The sequence below is a fragment of the Acomys minous genome, assembly GCF_964271855.1.
Source record: "Acomys minous genome assembly, chromosome: 5".
Taxonomy (NCBI): Eukaryota; Metazoa; Chordata; class Mammalia; order Rodentia; family Muridae; genus Acomys; species Acomys minous.
The window spans coordinates 100,865,394-100,883,692 of NC_140494.1; the positions used below are offsets into that span (position 1 = coordinate 100,865,394).

Sequence of the window (18,299 nt, forward strand, 5' to 3'; positions counted from 1 at the left end):
CCGCCTGGCCCTGCAAAAAAAAAAAAAGGCAGGCTAGGGAGATGACTCAGCATGGAGGAGAGCTTGATCTGCCAGCAAGAGGACCTGAGTTTAAATCCTCAGGGCCCACATAAAGAGCCAGGCATGGCTGGAGGTGCTTGTAAACCCAGCACAGGAAGGCTGAGGTAGCTGGAACCTAGTAACTTGTTTGTAAGTCAGCCTGGTCAAGAAAAATCGAGGTTCTGGTTTAGTTGGAGAGCCTGTTTGCAAGGAATAAGGTAGAGAGGGTAAGACACCTGAGATTAGCAGGAGGAAGAGGGAGAGGAGGAGGGAGAGGAGGAGGGAGAGGAGGAGGGAGAGGAGGAGGAGGATGGGGGGAGGGGGAGAGAGCCACAACAAAGAAGCAGGAACACAGCCTCCAGCAGTCTTTCAGCCGCTCCTCAGATAACTGTTGTCTTCACCTCCACTCTCATGATCCTTGGGAAGAAGAAAGAACAAGGCTGAGGAGTGGTGACGTCATCCACCTACCCTCTGAGGAGCTGGGAGGAAGGATGAGTGTCTCCAAAACCTCTGAATGCTTTTCTGCAAGATTCCGGGATGACTAAGAGGAAGTGATAATCGATTTAATTTTCAGAGCGGGTTGCCAGAGACAAGGTGTTAGGAACATGTTATTTACCTGGGACGTGAGTGAGACACGAAGTGAGAATATGTCCAGGAAAGAAAAAAAAAAAAGAAAAGAAAAAAAGAAAAGAAAAATGTATTTTTGAAAATTGTTTTAAAAGGCTACCATTCTGTTTTGTGAGGAACACAGGTGGGTAAGTCAACTCCACCACTGTGGAGAACGGTAGTACATGACATATATTTCATGCTATCGTATGGAGCATTGAGGTAGCCTCTAAATAAGCTTTTCCATGGATAGCTAGGGTGTGGGTGAGGAACTGGGGCAGGACAAAGTCATCTCTCAAGTCTCTAGAAAACTCTAGTAAGACCTCATGGTGATGTTCGCATGTGTGTGTCTCTGTGTGTGTCTCTGTATCTGTGTGTGTGTGTGTGTGTGTCTCTGTATCTATGTGTGTGTGTGTGTCTATGTGTGTGTGTGTGTGTCTATGTGTGTGTGTGTGTGCCTATGTGTGTGTGTGTCTATGTGTGTGTGTGTGTGTGTGTGTGCCTATGTGTGTGTGTGTCTATGTGTGTGTGTGTGTCTATGTGTGTGTGTGTATGTGTGTGTGTGTGTCTATGTGTATGTGTGTATGTGTGTGTGTCTATGTGTGTGTGTGTGAGTGTGTCTATGTGTGTGTGAGAGTGTGTGTGTCTATGTGTGTGTGAGTGTGTGTGAGTGTGTGTGAGTGTGTGTGTGTGTCTATGTGTGTGTGTGTGTGTGTCTATGTGTGTGTGAGTGTGTGTGTGTGTCATTGTGTGTGTGAGTTGGCCTTTCATGTCTCTAAGCCACTTCTCTTGCTCCCCATTCTCTCTGTCCCTTCCTCTCTCTGCCTTGAGAGTTGACCAGGCATAGGGGCACATGCCTGTAATCACAGCACTTGGGAGGCTGAGGCAGGAGGATCAGGAATTTAAAGGTCAGGAGTTTCAGGTCATCCTTGATAATGTAGCAAGCTTGAAGCTGGCCTGAGCTATATGACTCTGTCTCAAAAAACAAAATAAAAATAAGGGGAAAACAAAACAAAACAAAACTGCATTTGGAGTACATGCCATGACAGCATGAAGATAAAAGTTCAATGCCAGAACCACCTAAAAAAAAAAACTTAAGTGTGATAGCATGGGGGCTTATCATCCCAGCATCAGGGAGGCAAGATTGGAGAAATCCAGCATCCAGCCATCCAGCCTAGACTCCTTAGTAAACTTCAGGCTAGACCACAAGGTGGATGGATGGCTTCTGAGAAACAACATCTGAAGTATATCTCTGGTGCTCACATGTGCAAACACACATACACACACACACACACACACACACACACACACACACACACACACACACAGTAACTAGACAGCAAGCATGTAGGAAGCTAATCAGTAGCTCTCCAGAGGCTTATTCTTGAGGTTGTTGAAGTACAGGATTGTCCTGATGTACCGAACCCAGGTGTTCCAGGCCTCAGCAGACACCAGGAGAGCGAAACTGAAGTGAGGCCCTCACTGTGGACCACACTGACCTCTCTGGGAGGTCCACCCAGTGCTAGGAGCTCCTAAACATCTCCTTAGTCTTCTTGAAAAGCACCTGGCTCCAGTCCCGGCCCCCAGGGGCTGTCTGGGACGTGGGGTGGAGGTGGGGAGAGAGGGAAATGTGATGTAGCTCACCATGAAGAACTGGCAGAGGGTGATGTGGGGGAAGATGTTGTGGGCCTTGTTCTTCCCACAGATCTGCTTGGACTGCTGCCAGAAGTCAGAGAGCTTCTGGGCTAACGGGCCCGTCGGACGGAGGTAGAGGACATACTCCCGAGGGAGGGGGTCATCCAGGAAGGGGTCACCGACATGGGAGAACAACCTGTGAGAGGGAAGAGAGTCAAGAAAGCCTCACCGGAGAAGAGCGGGTGAGGAGGAAGAGAGGCAGGCCAAACCAACCCCTGTCCAAGCTTCCCACCCCAGGACCACGCAGAGAAACGCTTCCATTTGGGTGGTAAGAAATCCACCCTTTTGAAGCTTACACTCCCAACCAACTCTCAGAGGCTTCTGTTCTCTGGAGAGTGGTATTGCTTCCTCATCCCACAACTCCCTAAAAAAGCCCAAAGCTGCTCTCCAGGAGGCATCCTTGGGTTAACTCCAAATCCATTCCCCCACAGAGTAGTTTCCTTGAGCCTGCCCCCATGCGCATGTGCGCGCACACACAGACACACACACACACAGACACACACACACACACACACACACACACACACACACACACACACACACACACACACACACACCCTGTCCATCAGCTCAGTCTGTGCTGGAGCTCCTGTGCCTCCAAAGCACAAGGAAGATCCCAGAAGGTGGCCTGTGGGCTTCTCCTTAGGGAAGACATCTTGGTAAACGAGTAGGACACTTTTCTAAATTGGCCAGTCTGGCAGCCACACAGTGAGTCTTGAGATGACTGGCAGGGCTCAGATAGTGTGAGCCTCTATCTGGGAAGATTTTGAAAGCCTTTAAACAGACCCAAGGAGATACACATACTCTGGGGTCCAGGGCAGAGGAGGCAGCCGGCTTGATAAATGGACCTGTCACTTCTGTCTCATCCCCTCCTGGAAGGGTCCATTAGAAAAAGACTGCACACCCGCACTCATCGTAGACACTCAGAGCTAATTACATGCTATTTTCTCAATTTATTTATTTCATACCAACCAGTCACATGCTGCTTGAACGCTTCTTCCTCCTGTGGATGCCAGAGCTTTTTGTCTGCAAAAAAGACATCAGATATCTATTGTTAGTATTTTTAGCCTTCCCCTCGGCTTTTCTCACTAGGGTGGAGTGAGCAGGGGGTGACATCGGAGTTTGCTTTTCCTGCACTGCTATGTGGCATAGGAAAAATGCTTGCAGCAGGGGCTCCCCAGGGTCACAGGAAGGCAGATGGAAGTTAGAACTCATCATTAATTTCCATGTAATTAGCATCAGATTTGCATGCAGCCCAACATCCCATATCGTCTATTTTCAGTTGTTTCCACATTAGGGCTTTTTTTTTTTTTTTTTTTTTTTTTGGTTAGTTCCCTAAAAGTTGTCATGTCTTTGTTTCTTCCTCGATTTTCACCCACTCATTTCCAATGACCTAGATCTCCTGCAGCGAGGCTCCTTACTCACAAGCCTTGATGGAATAGCTGAGTGGACAGGGCTGATGGACACGAAGATATGGGGCTAAATATCTACAAGCACACTTGGATAACCTCACTTCCTCTTTTTCCATGCCCCAGGTGGATCCATCATCTCCAATTGTTCAGACATCTTCTTGGACCAATGCTATTGCATGAAATAGAGCCAGGAGGTACTATAGTCAGTTGCTTCTGGAGAGACTGCTCCAAGCCCTCCTGATAGTGGGCAGTATCCACAGAAGGCTCATAACGCTCAATGAGGCCTTGCATACAAGCTTGCAAGAAGCTCTGCAAGGCCAGCTTCCACAGAGCCAGAGTTCTGGCACACAAGTCTGTACTTGTCACCCGTTTCGTCAGCACCATTCTGGTCCCAGACTCACATGGTCCCTGCCCCATGGAATTCAGTCACGTAGGCAGGAAGACAGGAACCAAAAGTTAACTATCTGTACCCTGCGGACAAGAACAACGGAGGGAGTTGGGTATGGTGGTGCACATCTGTGATCCAGCATTGCGTGGAAGCGGAGGGCAGCCTGGTCTACATAGTGAATTCTAGGCCAGCCAGGGCTACAAGGTGAGACCTTCACTTGGTGGTGACGGTGGTGATGGTGACAGTGGTGATGGTGACAGTGGTGGTGGTGGTGGTGGTGGTGGTGATGGTGACTGTGGTGGTGATGGTGACGATGGTAGTGATGATGGTGGTAGTGGTGAATAGTAATAGTAATGGAGGGGGGCCTGAGAACCCTGACAACACACAAAGGTCTAATGATAGCACCAAGGAAGAGGCACTGTGAACTGCAGGAACTGTGACTCCCGAGGGGAGAGGCAGCTGTGGTGGTGGAAGACACCAAGTACCTCTACTCAGTCATGGAATGTAAAGATGACCAGTGCACGGAGCCTTGGCCAGTGCCTGACACATCACAGGTGGCCAGCAAATGACCATTTTCAAAACAGATCATCACTGAGTGATTGTCTCTTGTGCCTTTTCCATTACACTGACTTAGGGGGCTTCAGGGAGAAGGGAAGGGAAGGAATTCAAACTGGACTGTCACTCTTTCCAAGTATCTTTTTCCTGATCTCCTGCGGAACCTGGGTCTTTCTTTCTCTCATGACCGCTCCATGGACCACTCAGAACCATGGGTGAGTCTCTGGGTCAGGCTGGGAGGGCCTCAGACATCCTGTGTGAGCTCAGTTTCTTCACTCTACCAAGGAAAAATTCCAGTGGAAGAGAAGGGAAGAAATCTGCTCAAAGCAGTATGGCTGAGGTGCTGCATAGCAAAGGGCCTGCAGCTCTGTCACCAGCTGAGAGCTCAGTCAGCCTTGGCTTTTCTCCCAGCCTGCCCCCACCCCCACCCCCACCAGTGATCAGCTACCTGGAGCACCACTGGGAAAGACAAACCTTCTCACTAGGATGACGTCTCAGAGAGCCAGACCCCTGGGAAAGGAAGCTGGTCAAAACCAGCTAGAAGTGGGAGCACTCTTGCCCTCACTATCATACCTTTGAAAGCTGCTCCTCAAGTCGAGACCTACTATGCCTTCCTTTTTTTAGGTAGAGAAGCCACATACACACAAAAAAAGCCCACTGGTCGTGGGGAGTTGGAGACTAGAAACTCGAGATGATTAAATGTCCCCCAAAGGACCCATTGTTCCAAAAACAACTGGAATGAGGAAAACTCATTTTCAGCCCAGACAATGTGCTATTTATATAGAGCATCCAATTTCTTTGTCTGGCACCCATCCCCCCAATGAAATATATCTTTCTGAAATTTAATTTATTTCTTTGGAGGAGCCACTAGAATCCTCTGGAAATGAGAGATCTAATTAAGTTATGGTCTCCCTAACTTAAAAGACATGTTTTGGAGAAAGTTCAAAGGGAAAAAAAAAAATGTGAGATGATAAAGAGCCTGAAAGTGATAAGTCTGTGCTAAAGGTTAAGGAAACCTAAACATGTATGGAAAATACAAGGCTGAGGGCTTTCATTTTCACATCTAACACACCCTGTCCAGTGAGGGCTAGAGCTGTGTTGGCGACAGCACAAAGGGCCAAGGAGCCTCGAGAAAGAACTTTCTGGAAGGAGTGTGTTTTAAACATTCTTTTAAACCCGTTCTTTTTAGATTTATTTTATTTTATGTTGGTCTGCATGTATGTGTACGTACGATGTCTATGCCTGGTACCTGCAGAGGTCAGAGGATGTCATTGCATCCCACGGAACTGGAGTTATAGATGAGCCAGCATGTGGGTGCTGGAAAACAAACTCTGGCCCCCTGCAGGAGCAGCACATGGTTTTAACTGCTGAGCTAACTCCCCAGCTCCCTCTCTTCCTCCCTTCCTTTTTTTTTGGGAGCGGTGGTGGGGTCTGAAGACAACTTGAAGGAGTTGGTTCTCTCCTTCCTTCAGCCTGAACGCAAGTTGTCAGGCTTGGTGGGGAGCGCCTTTACCCGTGGGTCCTTAAGTGTATCTCTACACGTTTCTAGAAAGTAAATTCGAACGTCTGAAAAAGAGGAGTGAAGTTCCCTAAGCAGGGAAAACCCCATTCCTACGAGGCCTGGAGGCCCAAAGCAAGCTGGTTGCGATTCGGATTGAACCTGTTCCCAGAATTCTGCCCACAGAACAGACAGGCACAGAACAGAGGCATTAGACACCCAGCTCTGCTCCGCTGAAGGGTGAGTTGCCATAGAGTGCCACCCCCACGGCCCACCCCCTGGGGACGACGCCAGGGGCAAGTGGGAGTGTGCTGAGAACTGCCAAACCCCAGCTCAGCCCCAGGCATCTGCTCCCCTCCGACGGTAGACTTTCAGAGTCTACCTGAGGTCTCAGCAGACAGAGAGGCTCAGCAGTCAGAGAGGCTCCCCTTTTTGGCCTGGAGTGTGGGAGTCCAGCCCCACCCTCAAGACCTCAGCGGCGCACTGCAGCCGTGAATACTCTTGGTAGGGTGTTCTCATCTGAGACATCCTGGTCCTAAGTGCTGAACTAGCGTTCATCTGTAGTTGACTGTGAAACAAAGCATCAGGTCCTCTGCTTACCCAGGAAGGGCACCCGCAAAGATGATACAAAAGCACGGGCTGACAGACAAGCCAAACAGGCCAATACGAAGGAAAGTCCTAGCCAGTGGGAGGAGCCAGTAGTACTACCAACCAACCACCTGCTCTGTTCTGCTCTGCCAGGACTTCTGCCCCGCTGCTGGAAGTCTGTCCCCCGCCCCCCCTCCCCTATCCCCCGCTGCTCCCAGTCGCCAGGATCTTCAGATCTTTGGCTGTGGCAGGATGGTCCCAAAATCACGCTTTAGAAGGTTCACAAAGAGCCTTTCCTGCTGGTTTGACTGTGACAGCATCCCTACCCCCTCCTTTCTCACCTCAGTGCCTCTTTCTCCCAGTGCCTTCCCTCCTCTCTTTGTGGTCCCCCTCACGTCCTGCTTGTAGTTTCTTTACTACACTCTGCAGGGAATCAAAGGAAAATGAAAAGCCAAAGGTCTCTCGTGCTGCTTTCTGATTGGTGGGCATCCTTCAGGGACCGTGGCCTGATCCAGGCTTGTGTCTTTTGCAGCCGCCACAGGAGCATCTGCTCCCAATTCCCTCTCAAACTATATACTCCACGTTTACTCTGGCTCAGAGGTTCTCTCTCAACCGTCCTAACGCTGAGATCCTTTAATACAATTATTCATGCTGTGGTGATCCCCAACCATACAATTATTTTCTTTGCTATTTCACAACTGTCATTTTGCTACTGTTATCAATTATGCTATAAATACCTCATATGCAGGATAGCTGATACGTGTCTCCCAAAGGGGTAGCGACCCTCAGGTTATAAGACCTGCTGCAAAGACACCATGCTAAACTTGAAGAGGAACCATGAGAGCCTTTTGGGTTTCATATCTGGGACTTAGAGACATTTTCCCTACCGTACTGTAGTCTGCCAAAGTGGCTCTCAGTCAAAAACACAGCCTTGCCCCCAACACCCCCCCCCCCTGTTTGCTGTGCTCTTGTTTGTGTTCAAAAGACCTATCTATCAAGAAAAAAGAAAACAGAAGGCAAGTACAGAATCCTCCTAGTGGATAAAACGCCCTATATAACCAAAATTAAATTAATCACATCTCTTTTTCATGTTACCAAGACAACCTTACGTTTTGGAAATATTTAATATGAACTCTAAGATGTAAAAACAACAACAACAACAAACAAACTTCTCAACCTGTAGGATAGCAATTGTTAATTTTTTTTCCACACCTAACACATTTAATTTAATTAAAATACGGTATAAGTAACCAGAGGACTCTGTGCTCAAAATCAGTTTAAGGGACTGTGCTGTTCTGGGGGTTGGGCAGACTTAGATGGAGGCCATTCTGTTTCTCAGTAGGAAAGTCCAGACATACCAGGAAGCCACTGATGCTGTAAGGAACACGTGGAGAGGCAGTTGTCTGGACTTTCTACTGAGAAACAGAATAGACTCCAGCCTGGGATACAGAGCAGTCGGTGTGTAGTTTGTCAGGAGGATTTAACATGTTCTATTCACTTAGCCCAGGTTGGCCTAAAATTAACTGTGTAGCCAAGGATGACCTTGAAATAAATTCTGACCATTTTGCCTATGCCTCCTGAGTGATGAGATTTCATGATGTGACACCATGCAAGTGTTATGTATCTATGTGCACAGGTGTTTTGCCTGCATATACATGTGCACCATGTATGTGCCTGGTGACCATGGAGGCCAGGAGAGGGAATGGGATTCCCAGGAACTGGAGTTACAGATGGCTGCAAGCCACCATATGGTGCTGGGAAGCCATGTATATGGTATTGGGGCTCTGTATATACAAAGAAACACTCAAAGCCACAGTCTCAGGCCAACAAAACTTTTTTTTCTTCTGTAAGTGGCTTTTAGGTAGAGAAGTCAGGGGTTCTGAGGGGCTGTCTGCTGAGCTGAACCTCTGAGCATGAGCAGGGGCAGCTTAGCATTGTGCCTGAGGCTGGCAGCAACCTGGAGAGCCGAGGACAAGAGGTGACCTTCCATTTATTTCTCTGGTAGAAAAGCAAGATTGGGCAAGTGGGAAAGGCTTAGAATACCGGGCACTGAGTAGAACATGTTAAATCCTCCTGACAAACTGTTCTGTATCCCAGGCTGGCCCTCGGCAAGGAAAGGCTTCCAAGGTTTGCCTATAAAGCCACCGGCCAGTGTAAGAAAGTACCATCTAGGAGGTTGCATTCCAAGACTTCCCAGCATGTGTCTGAAACTGAGGCTAGCCTCAATCTTATACACACTCTGCTTGCCCTTCCTCCCTCTTCTGACAAGGTCTCATTTAGAAGTCGGGCACAGTGCTCAGCTGATAGGGTATACTTGCCTAGCATGCATGAAATCCTGGCTTCCATCCCTAACGCTGTGTAAACCCAGTGTTGGTGGCGCATGGCTGTAATCCTAGCACTTGCAGGATAGGGGCAGGATAATCAGGAGTTCAAAGCCATCCTTGGCTATGTGGAGCCATCCTTGGCTATGTGGAGCCATCCTTGGCTACGTGGGAAGTTCGAAGCTGGACTACATGAGACCCTACCTCAAAACACACAGCCAAGCCACACAAAGCCAAGCCAGGCAGAGGCAGTCAGATCTCTGAGTTGGAGGCCAGCCTGGTCTATATAAGTGAGTTTTAGGCTAACTAAAGATGCACAGTGAGAGCTTGGCTCTCAAACTACAACAGCAAAACAACAGCAAATATACAAGCAAACAAGCAAATGAAACAACAACGAAAACCAAAACCTGGCTGTGGGACACACAGCTATAATCTCAGCACTTGTAAGGGTTGGGAGTTCAAGGTCATCAGTTTCTACATAGAAACCCATGTGAGACTTCGTCTAAAAAACAACAGCAAAACAAAAACAAAATCCCTTCCTATAACAACAGCCTGTGTCAATCACCACGTTGCTTCTCTTGACACCTGTTTCTCTCTCCGCCGTAGACAGAGTGGTTGTTCAGGACAGCTCTGGACTTCTGAGTCCGGTCTCTCTCAGAGATGCTGGGCTCCACTGAGAAGACCCGCAGATGCCCACAGCAGCCATGCCACCTCCACCTTTTCTTCTCCTTCCAGCTACAGCAGACTGGAAGCTTCCCCAGCTCAGTGAATGGCTACTGCTGTCCCCAAGTTCACCAGGCACACTGGGGGCTCAAGACCGGAACCTTCCTACCTCAGATGGAGTCTCAGCTACTGTAAGGTCTGGGGTGATGACACCTGAGCTTGGCCACCTTGGAAGACTCAAAGTGAGGGGCTGAGGTGACAGTGTCCTTGGTGCGTGCAGTGTGAAAGTGAAGGCCCAAAGCAGAGCCCTGGAATCCATGTTAAAAATAAATAAATAAATAAATAAATAAATAAATAAATAAACAAACAAATAAATAAGTGAAGAAAAGGCCGGCCATGGTGCTGCTTTCGTTGCCTCAGAGCTGTGAGGCACAGACAAATGAATCCTCAGCCACCCTCGCCTGCTCAGTGAGTTCCAGGCCAACCAGAGGCACTGCCTCAAAAAACAAGGTGGGTGACACCTTAGAAATGATACCTGAGGTTGACCTCTGTCCTTCACATGTATGTACACATGTTGTTTGCCCTCATATATATACACACATATTCATAAAAGCTGAGAGATGTCCAGATCAATGTATTAACACCACAACCTTTACCCACAGGCGGCCTGGTGGACAGAGCCAGGACTTATGGATATTGGAGCTCCCAGTGGGGAGGGTTGTATGTAGCCTGTACCTTAGAGGCAGAGGTCTACCGGTGGAAAATGTAGCTGTTCAGCTGACTGCAAAGGAATGATCTAGATCAGGCACTGGTTGCCAAAGTGGTCAGTTAAGTAACAAACACTTTTAGTCTGATAAACTTCCTCTTCTAAGATAAAACTCACCCCATGAACAGAATGGTCATCCTTCCAAAAACACAGGATGCAGCATCCCTTATTGCAAACTGTCAGACTTCCGAGGTGGTTTTTTGGATTTGGGAATAGTTAGTTAACTGTACATGGCTGAGTTACTCCTCTGTGCATGCATGGGTTGGGCTTTCCTGGGAATGGGCCCTGCCCCGCTGAGCACACATCCCTGTCGTTAATGATTGAAACTAGCAGCGCAGAGTTGTTTTACCCAAAACCTCACATATCTCTGGCCTTTTCTGTATGCAAATCAGCAGATTGCCAGTTATTGCTTGTCATCTGCCATTTCCTCATGAAGAAAAAAGGAGGCTAAAGGCTGCACGGTGTTAAGATGGCTTTTTCTTATCATTTTCTCCATCCTATTGGGTTACCAAGTCCATCTGTACCCCCACTCTTGCCCCCACTCTTTGAGACAGGGTCTTACTATGTATCCCTGGCTGGCCTGGAACTCACTCTGTAGACCAGGTTGGCCTCAAACTCATACACAGATCTGTCTGACTCTGCCTCTGGAGTCTGAGCACGCCTAATCAAAACATTTAAAGTCCAAAATATTCCAAAACTCCCAGATTTTGAGTATCATGTCAAACCTTAAGAAAGCTGGAGTTTTCAAGTGTCTTAGGTTTTTGGTTTTGCTGGTGAAGGCATGTGAGCTATATCTGCTGAGGTCTGGAATTCTAGAATCTAACCAAGTAGCCCCAGCCAACTTCCCCCTGCCTGTCACCCACCTAAAGGACTTGTCTGAGCTGGCACCTTCAGTCAAAGCAGGAGCCCCACTCATGTCTGGGTAGCCTGAGTCCTGGCCTGGGGAAGGGCCATGGTTGACGGATCGGATCATTGGTTCTGGTCTCTTTGTAGCCCCACGGACAAGCGGGCGAGGAACCTCTTGTTCAGCCCAAGCTTGTTTAGACTACTCCAGACTCCGGCAGTGTCTCCCAGGATCCGTGGAGCTTTGGTTACAGAGTGGGTGGGCTTCCCTGCGCTAATGCCTAACATTTACCTTACTGCATCAGCTGAGGCCTCCTTGCTACCTGTCAAAACTGTGACCACAATCTAACTTCCGCACTGTAGGAACAAGGGACACGAGAAGGGCATTTGTGGGGCCAGAGAGGTGGCTCGGCAGTTTACAGCACTTGCTTCTCTTGCAGAGGATCTGGGTTTGAGTCCCAGAACCCACACGGTGCCTCACGACCATCTGTAACTCCAGTTCTAGCGGATGCAGGGCTTTCTTCTGGCCTCCATGGGCACCAGGGACACACATATGCACATACACAATGCTGGCAAAAATTCATACATATAATAAAAAATAAATCTTTAAAAGGCTTTTATGACCCCCCAAATAAAGCAAAACACCAACAAAACTCCCTGCTTATCAAAAAGGGAGAAGTACCCTGAAGCTTGTCATCCTCTGTGTGTGCCCCCCTCTTTCTTTCCTCTCTGGCCTACTCTCCCTCATGAAAATTGATCTTTTTTGCTTCATACTCATTTCTTTTGGACTTTACTCTTAATGAAGGCTCAATTCACCACAAACCACAATCAGCATGTTCCCCCTCTCCTCTCTCCCTCCCTCCCTCCCTCCCTTTCCGTTCTTTCTTTCTTTCTTTTTTGTCTTAGGAAGGATCCAAGGCTAGGTAGAGTGCATGAGTGTGGGATGGGCAGATGGATGAAAGACACAGAGCCAAGATGATTGCAGGCACTCCCGCAGCCAGACTCAGGATGCTTCTGGAAGAAACTACTTAAGTAACCCCTGACCTTACAGGCTCGGGATCTCTCATCATCACTGTTACCAGCTGAGTCATCTGCTGTCCTCTGAGCTACAGTAAGAGCTATAAAGCTCAGTCTCTCTCTTCTTCAGTTGGCAGCCAGAGGTCCAGTGGGTGTGAGACAGCATCTGAAGACCAGCTAAGAGCCATGCACATCAGAAATGTGCGGCAGGGGACTTAGTAAGGCCACCAGCGCAAATTCATTCCTGTTGCTTAGGAAAGCATCACCAACCAGCAATTGTCGTCCCCCCCCCCCAAAAAAATAAGTTTTAATGTTTTCAAAGAAAGACAAGTCTTCAAGGTATTCTGAGATTCCACTCTCAAGTCACTCTAAGCGACAGTGATCATGACTGCAGGGAGCTTGCCATCACCCTGCCCTTTGCCTCTCTTGGCTGTGATAGGGAGTCCAGCTACCTGCTAAGAACAGAGGTAGCTCTGCTAGAAAAACCCATCTCCAGAGTCTCGGCCCACACCTCCTGTGGTGTTTTCCCCAGGAGGCTTGGAGAAGGCAGCAGAGAGGCCTGTCAATAACCATCAACTGTAATGGGCAGACCCATTTCCGTCAGAGGAAATGCTCCTAATGGAGAAAGATGTATTGATCCTGACGGCCTGTGTCAGGGTCAGGCTCCCAGCGGAGAGCTTGCTCAGTCGGCCTGGGTTAATGGCCTGCCTGTATCTAATAATCAATGCAATGACAAGCCTTTGGCCATTGCCTCCAAGGCCAGCCAACGAGGAGGAAAATGCACTGAACTTTTTCATAAGCCTCATCAGGAAAAGAAAAGACGAGCTATTTGGGGAATTGGATGTGCGGGCCCTCCCCAGAGGACTCCAGTGAAGTGAAGCCTCCCTGCCCACAAGCACCTCCATCAGGCAGCCCTTCTCAGGGGGTGGTTAGCAGGAGCAATGGTTTTCAGGTTTCCAGTGTGTTTATGTGGCAGGGCCCAGCAGCCCAGATGGGAGGCCTTGTTTTGTTCTTGCTAAAAAGAGCCAGGAGTTGTGTGGCCTCTGCTGCAGGGAGGCAGCAGTCTGCAATTGGGAAAGCAGCTATTAGCCACGGGTGGCGACATCACAAACACGAGTCCCCACACTACTAGGTGTGTCTCCAGCACTGCCTTTCTTCCCCCTCGTGATAGGGGTGGTGGTTGCACAGAGGCACCAGTGTCCTTGTCTATGGTGCAAAAAAGCCTGTTCTTGGGAACCAAATTGTTTCTGGGTCAAAGACGATTCTCCCCGAGACTTAGTTTCTGGGTTTCTTAAGTGGGGGTAACCAAACCCCACTTCTTCAAATGCATTACGCATTTGGAGAGCTTAGCAATGGTGTTTCGCATATATTAGACACTGAACAAAAATAACATCTGCACACGCGCCTGTGCGTATGAGTCCATCTTCGCCGTTTTCCAAGGATAAATGGAAGTTCCATGCTAATAGGAGCATTTCAAGGTTGAGCGCCTGTTGACCCAGATTCCTTTTCTGCTAAAACCGTCTATAACTTCTGGGAAGGTCCTGAGAGTGTCTCGGATTTGGCAAGAGAGAAAAGCCTTCTAGATAAGACAATAGCACAAGGAAAGGGGCCACAGTGGAAACCCCACTGGTGCTGGGGGATGGGACAGAAATTCTACTGAGGAGGCTGTGGCCAGGAGTGATGCTTAGTTTCAATCAGGAGGAAAGAGAGGAATCACTGAGAGGCTGTGAGTTGGGGAAGGACAGCGGGACAGCAGCACAGCTACCACCTCAACCATCCAGGGCAGTGTGTGTGTGTGTGTGTGTGTGTGGCGGGGGAGGGAGGTGCCCAAGGATGGCTTTAAGGAGAGGCGTGGGTGGGACTGGGAGGATGCGCAGTGCTTACTGCTTGAGCATGGGGTTCAGAGTTTGGATCCCCAGCACCCACATAAAAGGCAGGCAGTGTGACAAACGCTCCTTTCCCAGCACCAGGAGGCAGAGGCAGGATGATCATGTGGGCTAACTAGCCAACTAGTCTAGCTTATCCATGAGCTTCAGGCTCAGCAAGAGATCACTTATCAAAAACCAAACAAACAAACAAACAAACAAACAAACAAAAAAACCAAAAAACCAAGAAGTATAGCCAAAACACTATGGATGTAACATTTATATAATTCCTGATTGTTTCATGGTCATGTTTCATGCTGTTTGTAGCTTATTTTGTTTATGTGTAATAATATAAATGTATATGCAAAAAAGAAATATAATTTTAAAAATAAATATAAAAACAAGGAGAGACGTGGCAGAGAAAATGCCTGGTGTTGACCTGTGTCTTCTGCATGTGTAGACATGCAAGGGTGCAAGGACACACACACACACACACACACACACACACACACACACACACACACACACACACTCACACTCACTCACTCACACCCCCAACCCCCTCAGATCTCAAATCACAGCCTTATGGGGCCCTTCCTTACCACTCTCTGCAGAGTGGAATACCTCCCTAGAAAGAGGCTATGGGTTTCCGAAGTTAGGTCCATTGCAGAAGCTTAACTAGTGTTATCCCTCCACCCTCCGCCCCGCCCCAGGAATCTGAGGCTCAGGAGCTACCATAGTCTTGCCCCAAGGAAGCCAGAGGCGCCATGACCCAGGAATGTGATGATAGACATTAACACTTGGCCCAGGCCCCTGGCCACAGCAGGTGCTCAATAAATAAGACCACAGTTCCCACCTTAGGACCCTGCTCTTTGTGGGAACTGACTGTTTTTGCCGGTCTTCCCACACTTTTCTGGAGAGGTTTCTGAGTGTAAGACGTAGGCTAGTTCTTTACCCAGCCTCTGGGTTCGCGGTCACCCTGAAGGTGTCTGTCTCTGAAGTCTCACCAGCCAAAAGGATTCTATTTCGGGTTCCACGGAGCTCCTTGGAGAGTGGAGTATCCCAGAGGACCAGTGTCTGCTCTCAGGGTCATGCCATCCCTACAGAGAAGAGCCAAGCTGATTTGGGAGGGGCAATGTCCACTTAATAATAAAAGCCATGTCCCGTCAGGGAGCTGTAGAGGGTGGGGACTGAGTGCAGAGTCGCAGAGGGTTCTCGGAAGTCACTCAGGGCTGGCAGCCCTGGAAAGTGGCTCTAAGGGAAGATGCGGAGAACTCCTCAGGCAGAAGGATGGATCCAAGGAACATGTCACCCCAGGGCTGGGGTTAAAGCTGTGTTACAGTTGTTTCCTTGGGACTTCCTAAAAGCCTGACAGCTCCAGATCAGCCGGCCATTATAACTTCACAGAGGTACAAAGAGAGGCAACTGACCAGGGAACAGACATGCCCAGAGCCGCTTGTTAGTTCAAGGAAAGCGCAATATTAGAATCTTGTTGTTGTTTTGTTGTTGTTGTTGTTTGTTTTTCGGGACAGGGTCTCTCTGTGTAGCCTTGGCTGTCCTGGACTTGCTTTCTAGATCAGGCCAGCCTTGAACTCACAGCGATCCGCCTGCCTTGGCCTCCCAAGTGCTGGGATTAAAGGAGTGCGCCACCACGCCCAGCTTAGAACCCATTTCCTCTTGTGTGAGGTCTGAGGTATGACTGGAGTTCAGAAGGCTGAAGCAGCTGGGACTGCAAGCAGAGAGAAGTACCAGCCCCCGCCCCATCCCACAGCACCAAAGGAGAGAACGACAGAGGAGAAGGAGTCATTTCAGGTTGCAGATGACAACAGACAGTAATTTCTCTTCTCCTCCCATCCCCCACCTCCTCATCCTCTAACCACTAGAATCAGTTAAAAATACTTGAGCGGAGGTGGGGTGGGTCCTCCTGAAATGGTTTCATCCCAGAGCTGCAGAAGAGAGGATGTGTGACTCACAGCTGCGCTGGGTCAGAGGAGCACAGACGAGACGGAGTCCTTGTCGGCTTCCTAAGACGCCTATGGGTTAGTCACCTACAGCTAAGCTACGCCAGGTGCCGTGCGGATCATTTCCCGTGTAAACAGTCTCATTAAAGCCCTCCCCCACCCTCTGGGGGCAGGTACAGTATTTCTTCACTAAACTGGTAAGAGAGGTGGGGTCCGAGGAGACAGCTTAATTTGGCTGGGTTATATAGGCAAAAAGAGGAGGCGTCACTGCCAAGTCTTCCAAGAATCAGGGCAGGCGATGGGGGTTGGGACGTTCTAGGTATGACAACGTAAAGTAAATGATGGTCTAAAATGGACTTCTTTCCATCACGTGGCTGCTCATTCATTCATTCAAATATCCCCTGACAAGCAAGCATTCAGCCAAGCTCCGTTGCCAGATGCCGTGTTAAGGGCAGTGAATACACAGACTGGGAAGCATGGCTCCTGCACTTTAAAGGGAGTCCTCCTAAGCCACTTCAACACACAGGTGTAAGAAAGGGGAGGAGCTAGCACTAATGGTTAGTAATTAATTAATAGCTAGTATCATCTATTACACAGGGTGCAGACACTGCTTCTTGTAATTCTTAGTTTTTCTCCTTTCTTTTTTTAAAGAATGTATTTTATGTATTCTCTGATAATTTCATGAATACAATATATCTTGATCACATTCAACCTAAATCCCTTCTCTCACGGCCCCCTTCTTTAGTCTCTTTTTTTGTCTTCCTCCTCCCCCTTCCTCCTCTTCTTCTTTTAAAAATAACCCACTGAAAGCTAGGTGCAGTGGCTCACACCTTTAATCCCAGCACTTAGGGAGGCAGAGGCAGGTGGATTGCTGTAAGTTCTAGGCCAGCCTGGCCTACAAAGCAAGTCCAGGACAGCCAAGGCTACACAGAGAAACCCTGTCTCGAGAAAACAGTAATAGTAACAACAGCAACAACCACCATCCACTGAATAGCTGGGTGGTAGGGACTCATGCCTTTAATCCCAGCACTCAGGAGGCAGAGGCAGGCAAATCTCTGAGTTCGAGGCCAGCTGGGTCTAGAAAGTGGCTTCCAGAACAGCTAGAGCTACACAGAAACCTTGTCTTAAAAAAAGAAAAAATTATATATGCCATTGAACTCAGTAATTGCTGCCTGTATGGGCATGCGTGTAGAGCCACCCATTGGAGCATGGGTAACCTGACAGTAACCATAGCTCCAAAGAAAAATGACTACCCTTCCCCTAGCAGTTATCAATTACCCACAACTCCTCAGCTAGGAGTGGAACCTCATGAGCATCTCTTCCATCAACTCATTTAATTCATAAGCCGTTATTGATGAGTGGACATTACCACCTATATACACATGCTAAAAACTGCAGCTAAGTAAGACCCAGGGGCTTCACTGATACAGTGCTCGCCTTCCAAGCACGAGGGTGAAACTTCCGGGCTCCACAGCCCACATGAAAGTGCCAGGTGTGGGTGTCTGTTTGTAATCCCAGAGACCAGGACGTGGAGACAAGAACATCCAGTCTAACCTAATTGGTGAGCTTCAGGCCAATGCACGACCGTCTCAAAGGACACGGACAGCCTTTGTGAGGGTGATTCCTAAGGTTGTCTCTAGCCCCCACACACGTCCATGCGCTCCCACATACATTGGCACACACAGGAGCATGCACACACACATATATACATTTTTGTTTTTTTTTTTTTAAATCGGAACACAGTTGGCAAAGGATCTAGGATCAATACAAGTGACTTTTCATCATACTCATGAGCACATCTGGTTTGGAGAATGTCTCTAAGGCTATCCAGGAAGGTGGTTTTGTTGTTGTTTAGTTTTTCGAGACAGGGTTTCTCTATGTAGCCTTGCCTCTCCTAGACTCGCTTTGTAGACCAGGCTGGCCTCGAACTCAATCTGTCTGCCTCTGCCTTCTGAATGCTGGGATTACAGGGGTGCACCACCACACTCAGCAAATTAATTGTATGGTTCTCATTTTTTCTTCGAGACAGGGTTTCTCTGTGTAATAGCCTCGCAGTCCTGGAACTCTCTTTGTAGACCAGGC

The 18,299-nt window shown here is 48.5% G+C and overlaps 1 protein-coding gene across 3 annotated transcripts in view; it reads right to left on the reverse strand.

Moving 5' to 3' along the window:
• The window catches only part of UBASH3B (ubiquitin associated and SH3 domain containing B), a 141,094-nt gene that overhangs the window by 33,827 nt on the left and 88,968 nt on the right, over nt 1–18,299 (reverse strand). For 2 of the 3 annotated variants that reach the window (XM_084782509.1, XM_084782508.1), the window contains exons 2-3: nt 3,313–3,366; nt 2,290–2,476 (exon numbers count right to left, since the gene is read on the reverse strand). In XM_084782509.1, coding sequence (XP_084638635.1) covers nt 2,290–2,476; nt 3,313–3,366 — 241 coding nt within the window. Of the gene's footprint in view, nt 1–2,289; nt 2,477–3,308; nt 3,367–18,299 lie in introns of all 3 variants that reach the window. The other variant, XM_084782507.1, reaches the window with a different exon arrangement.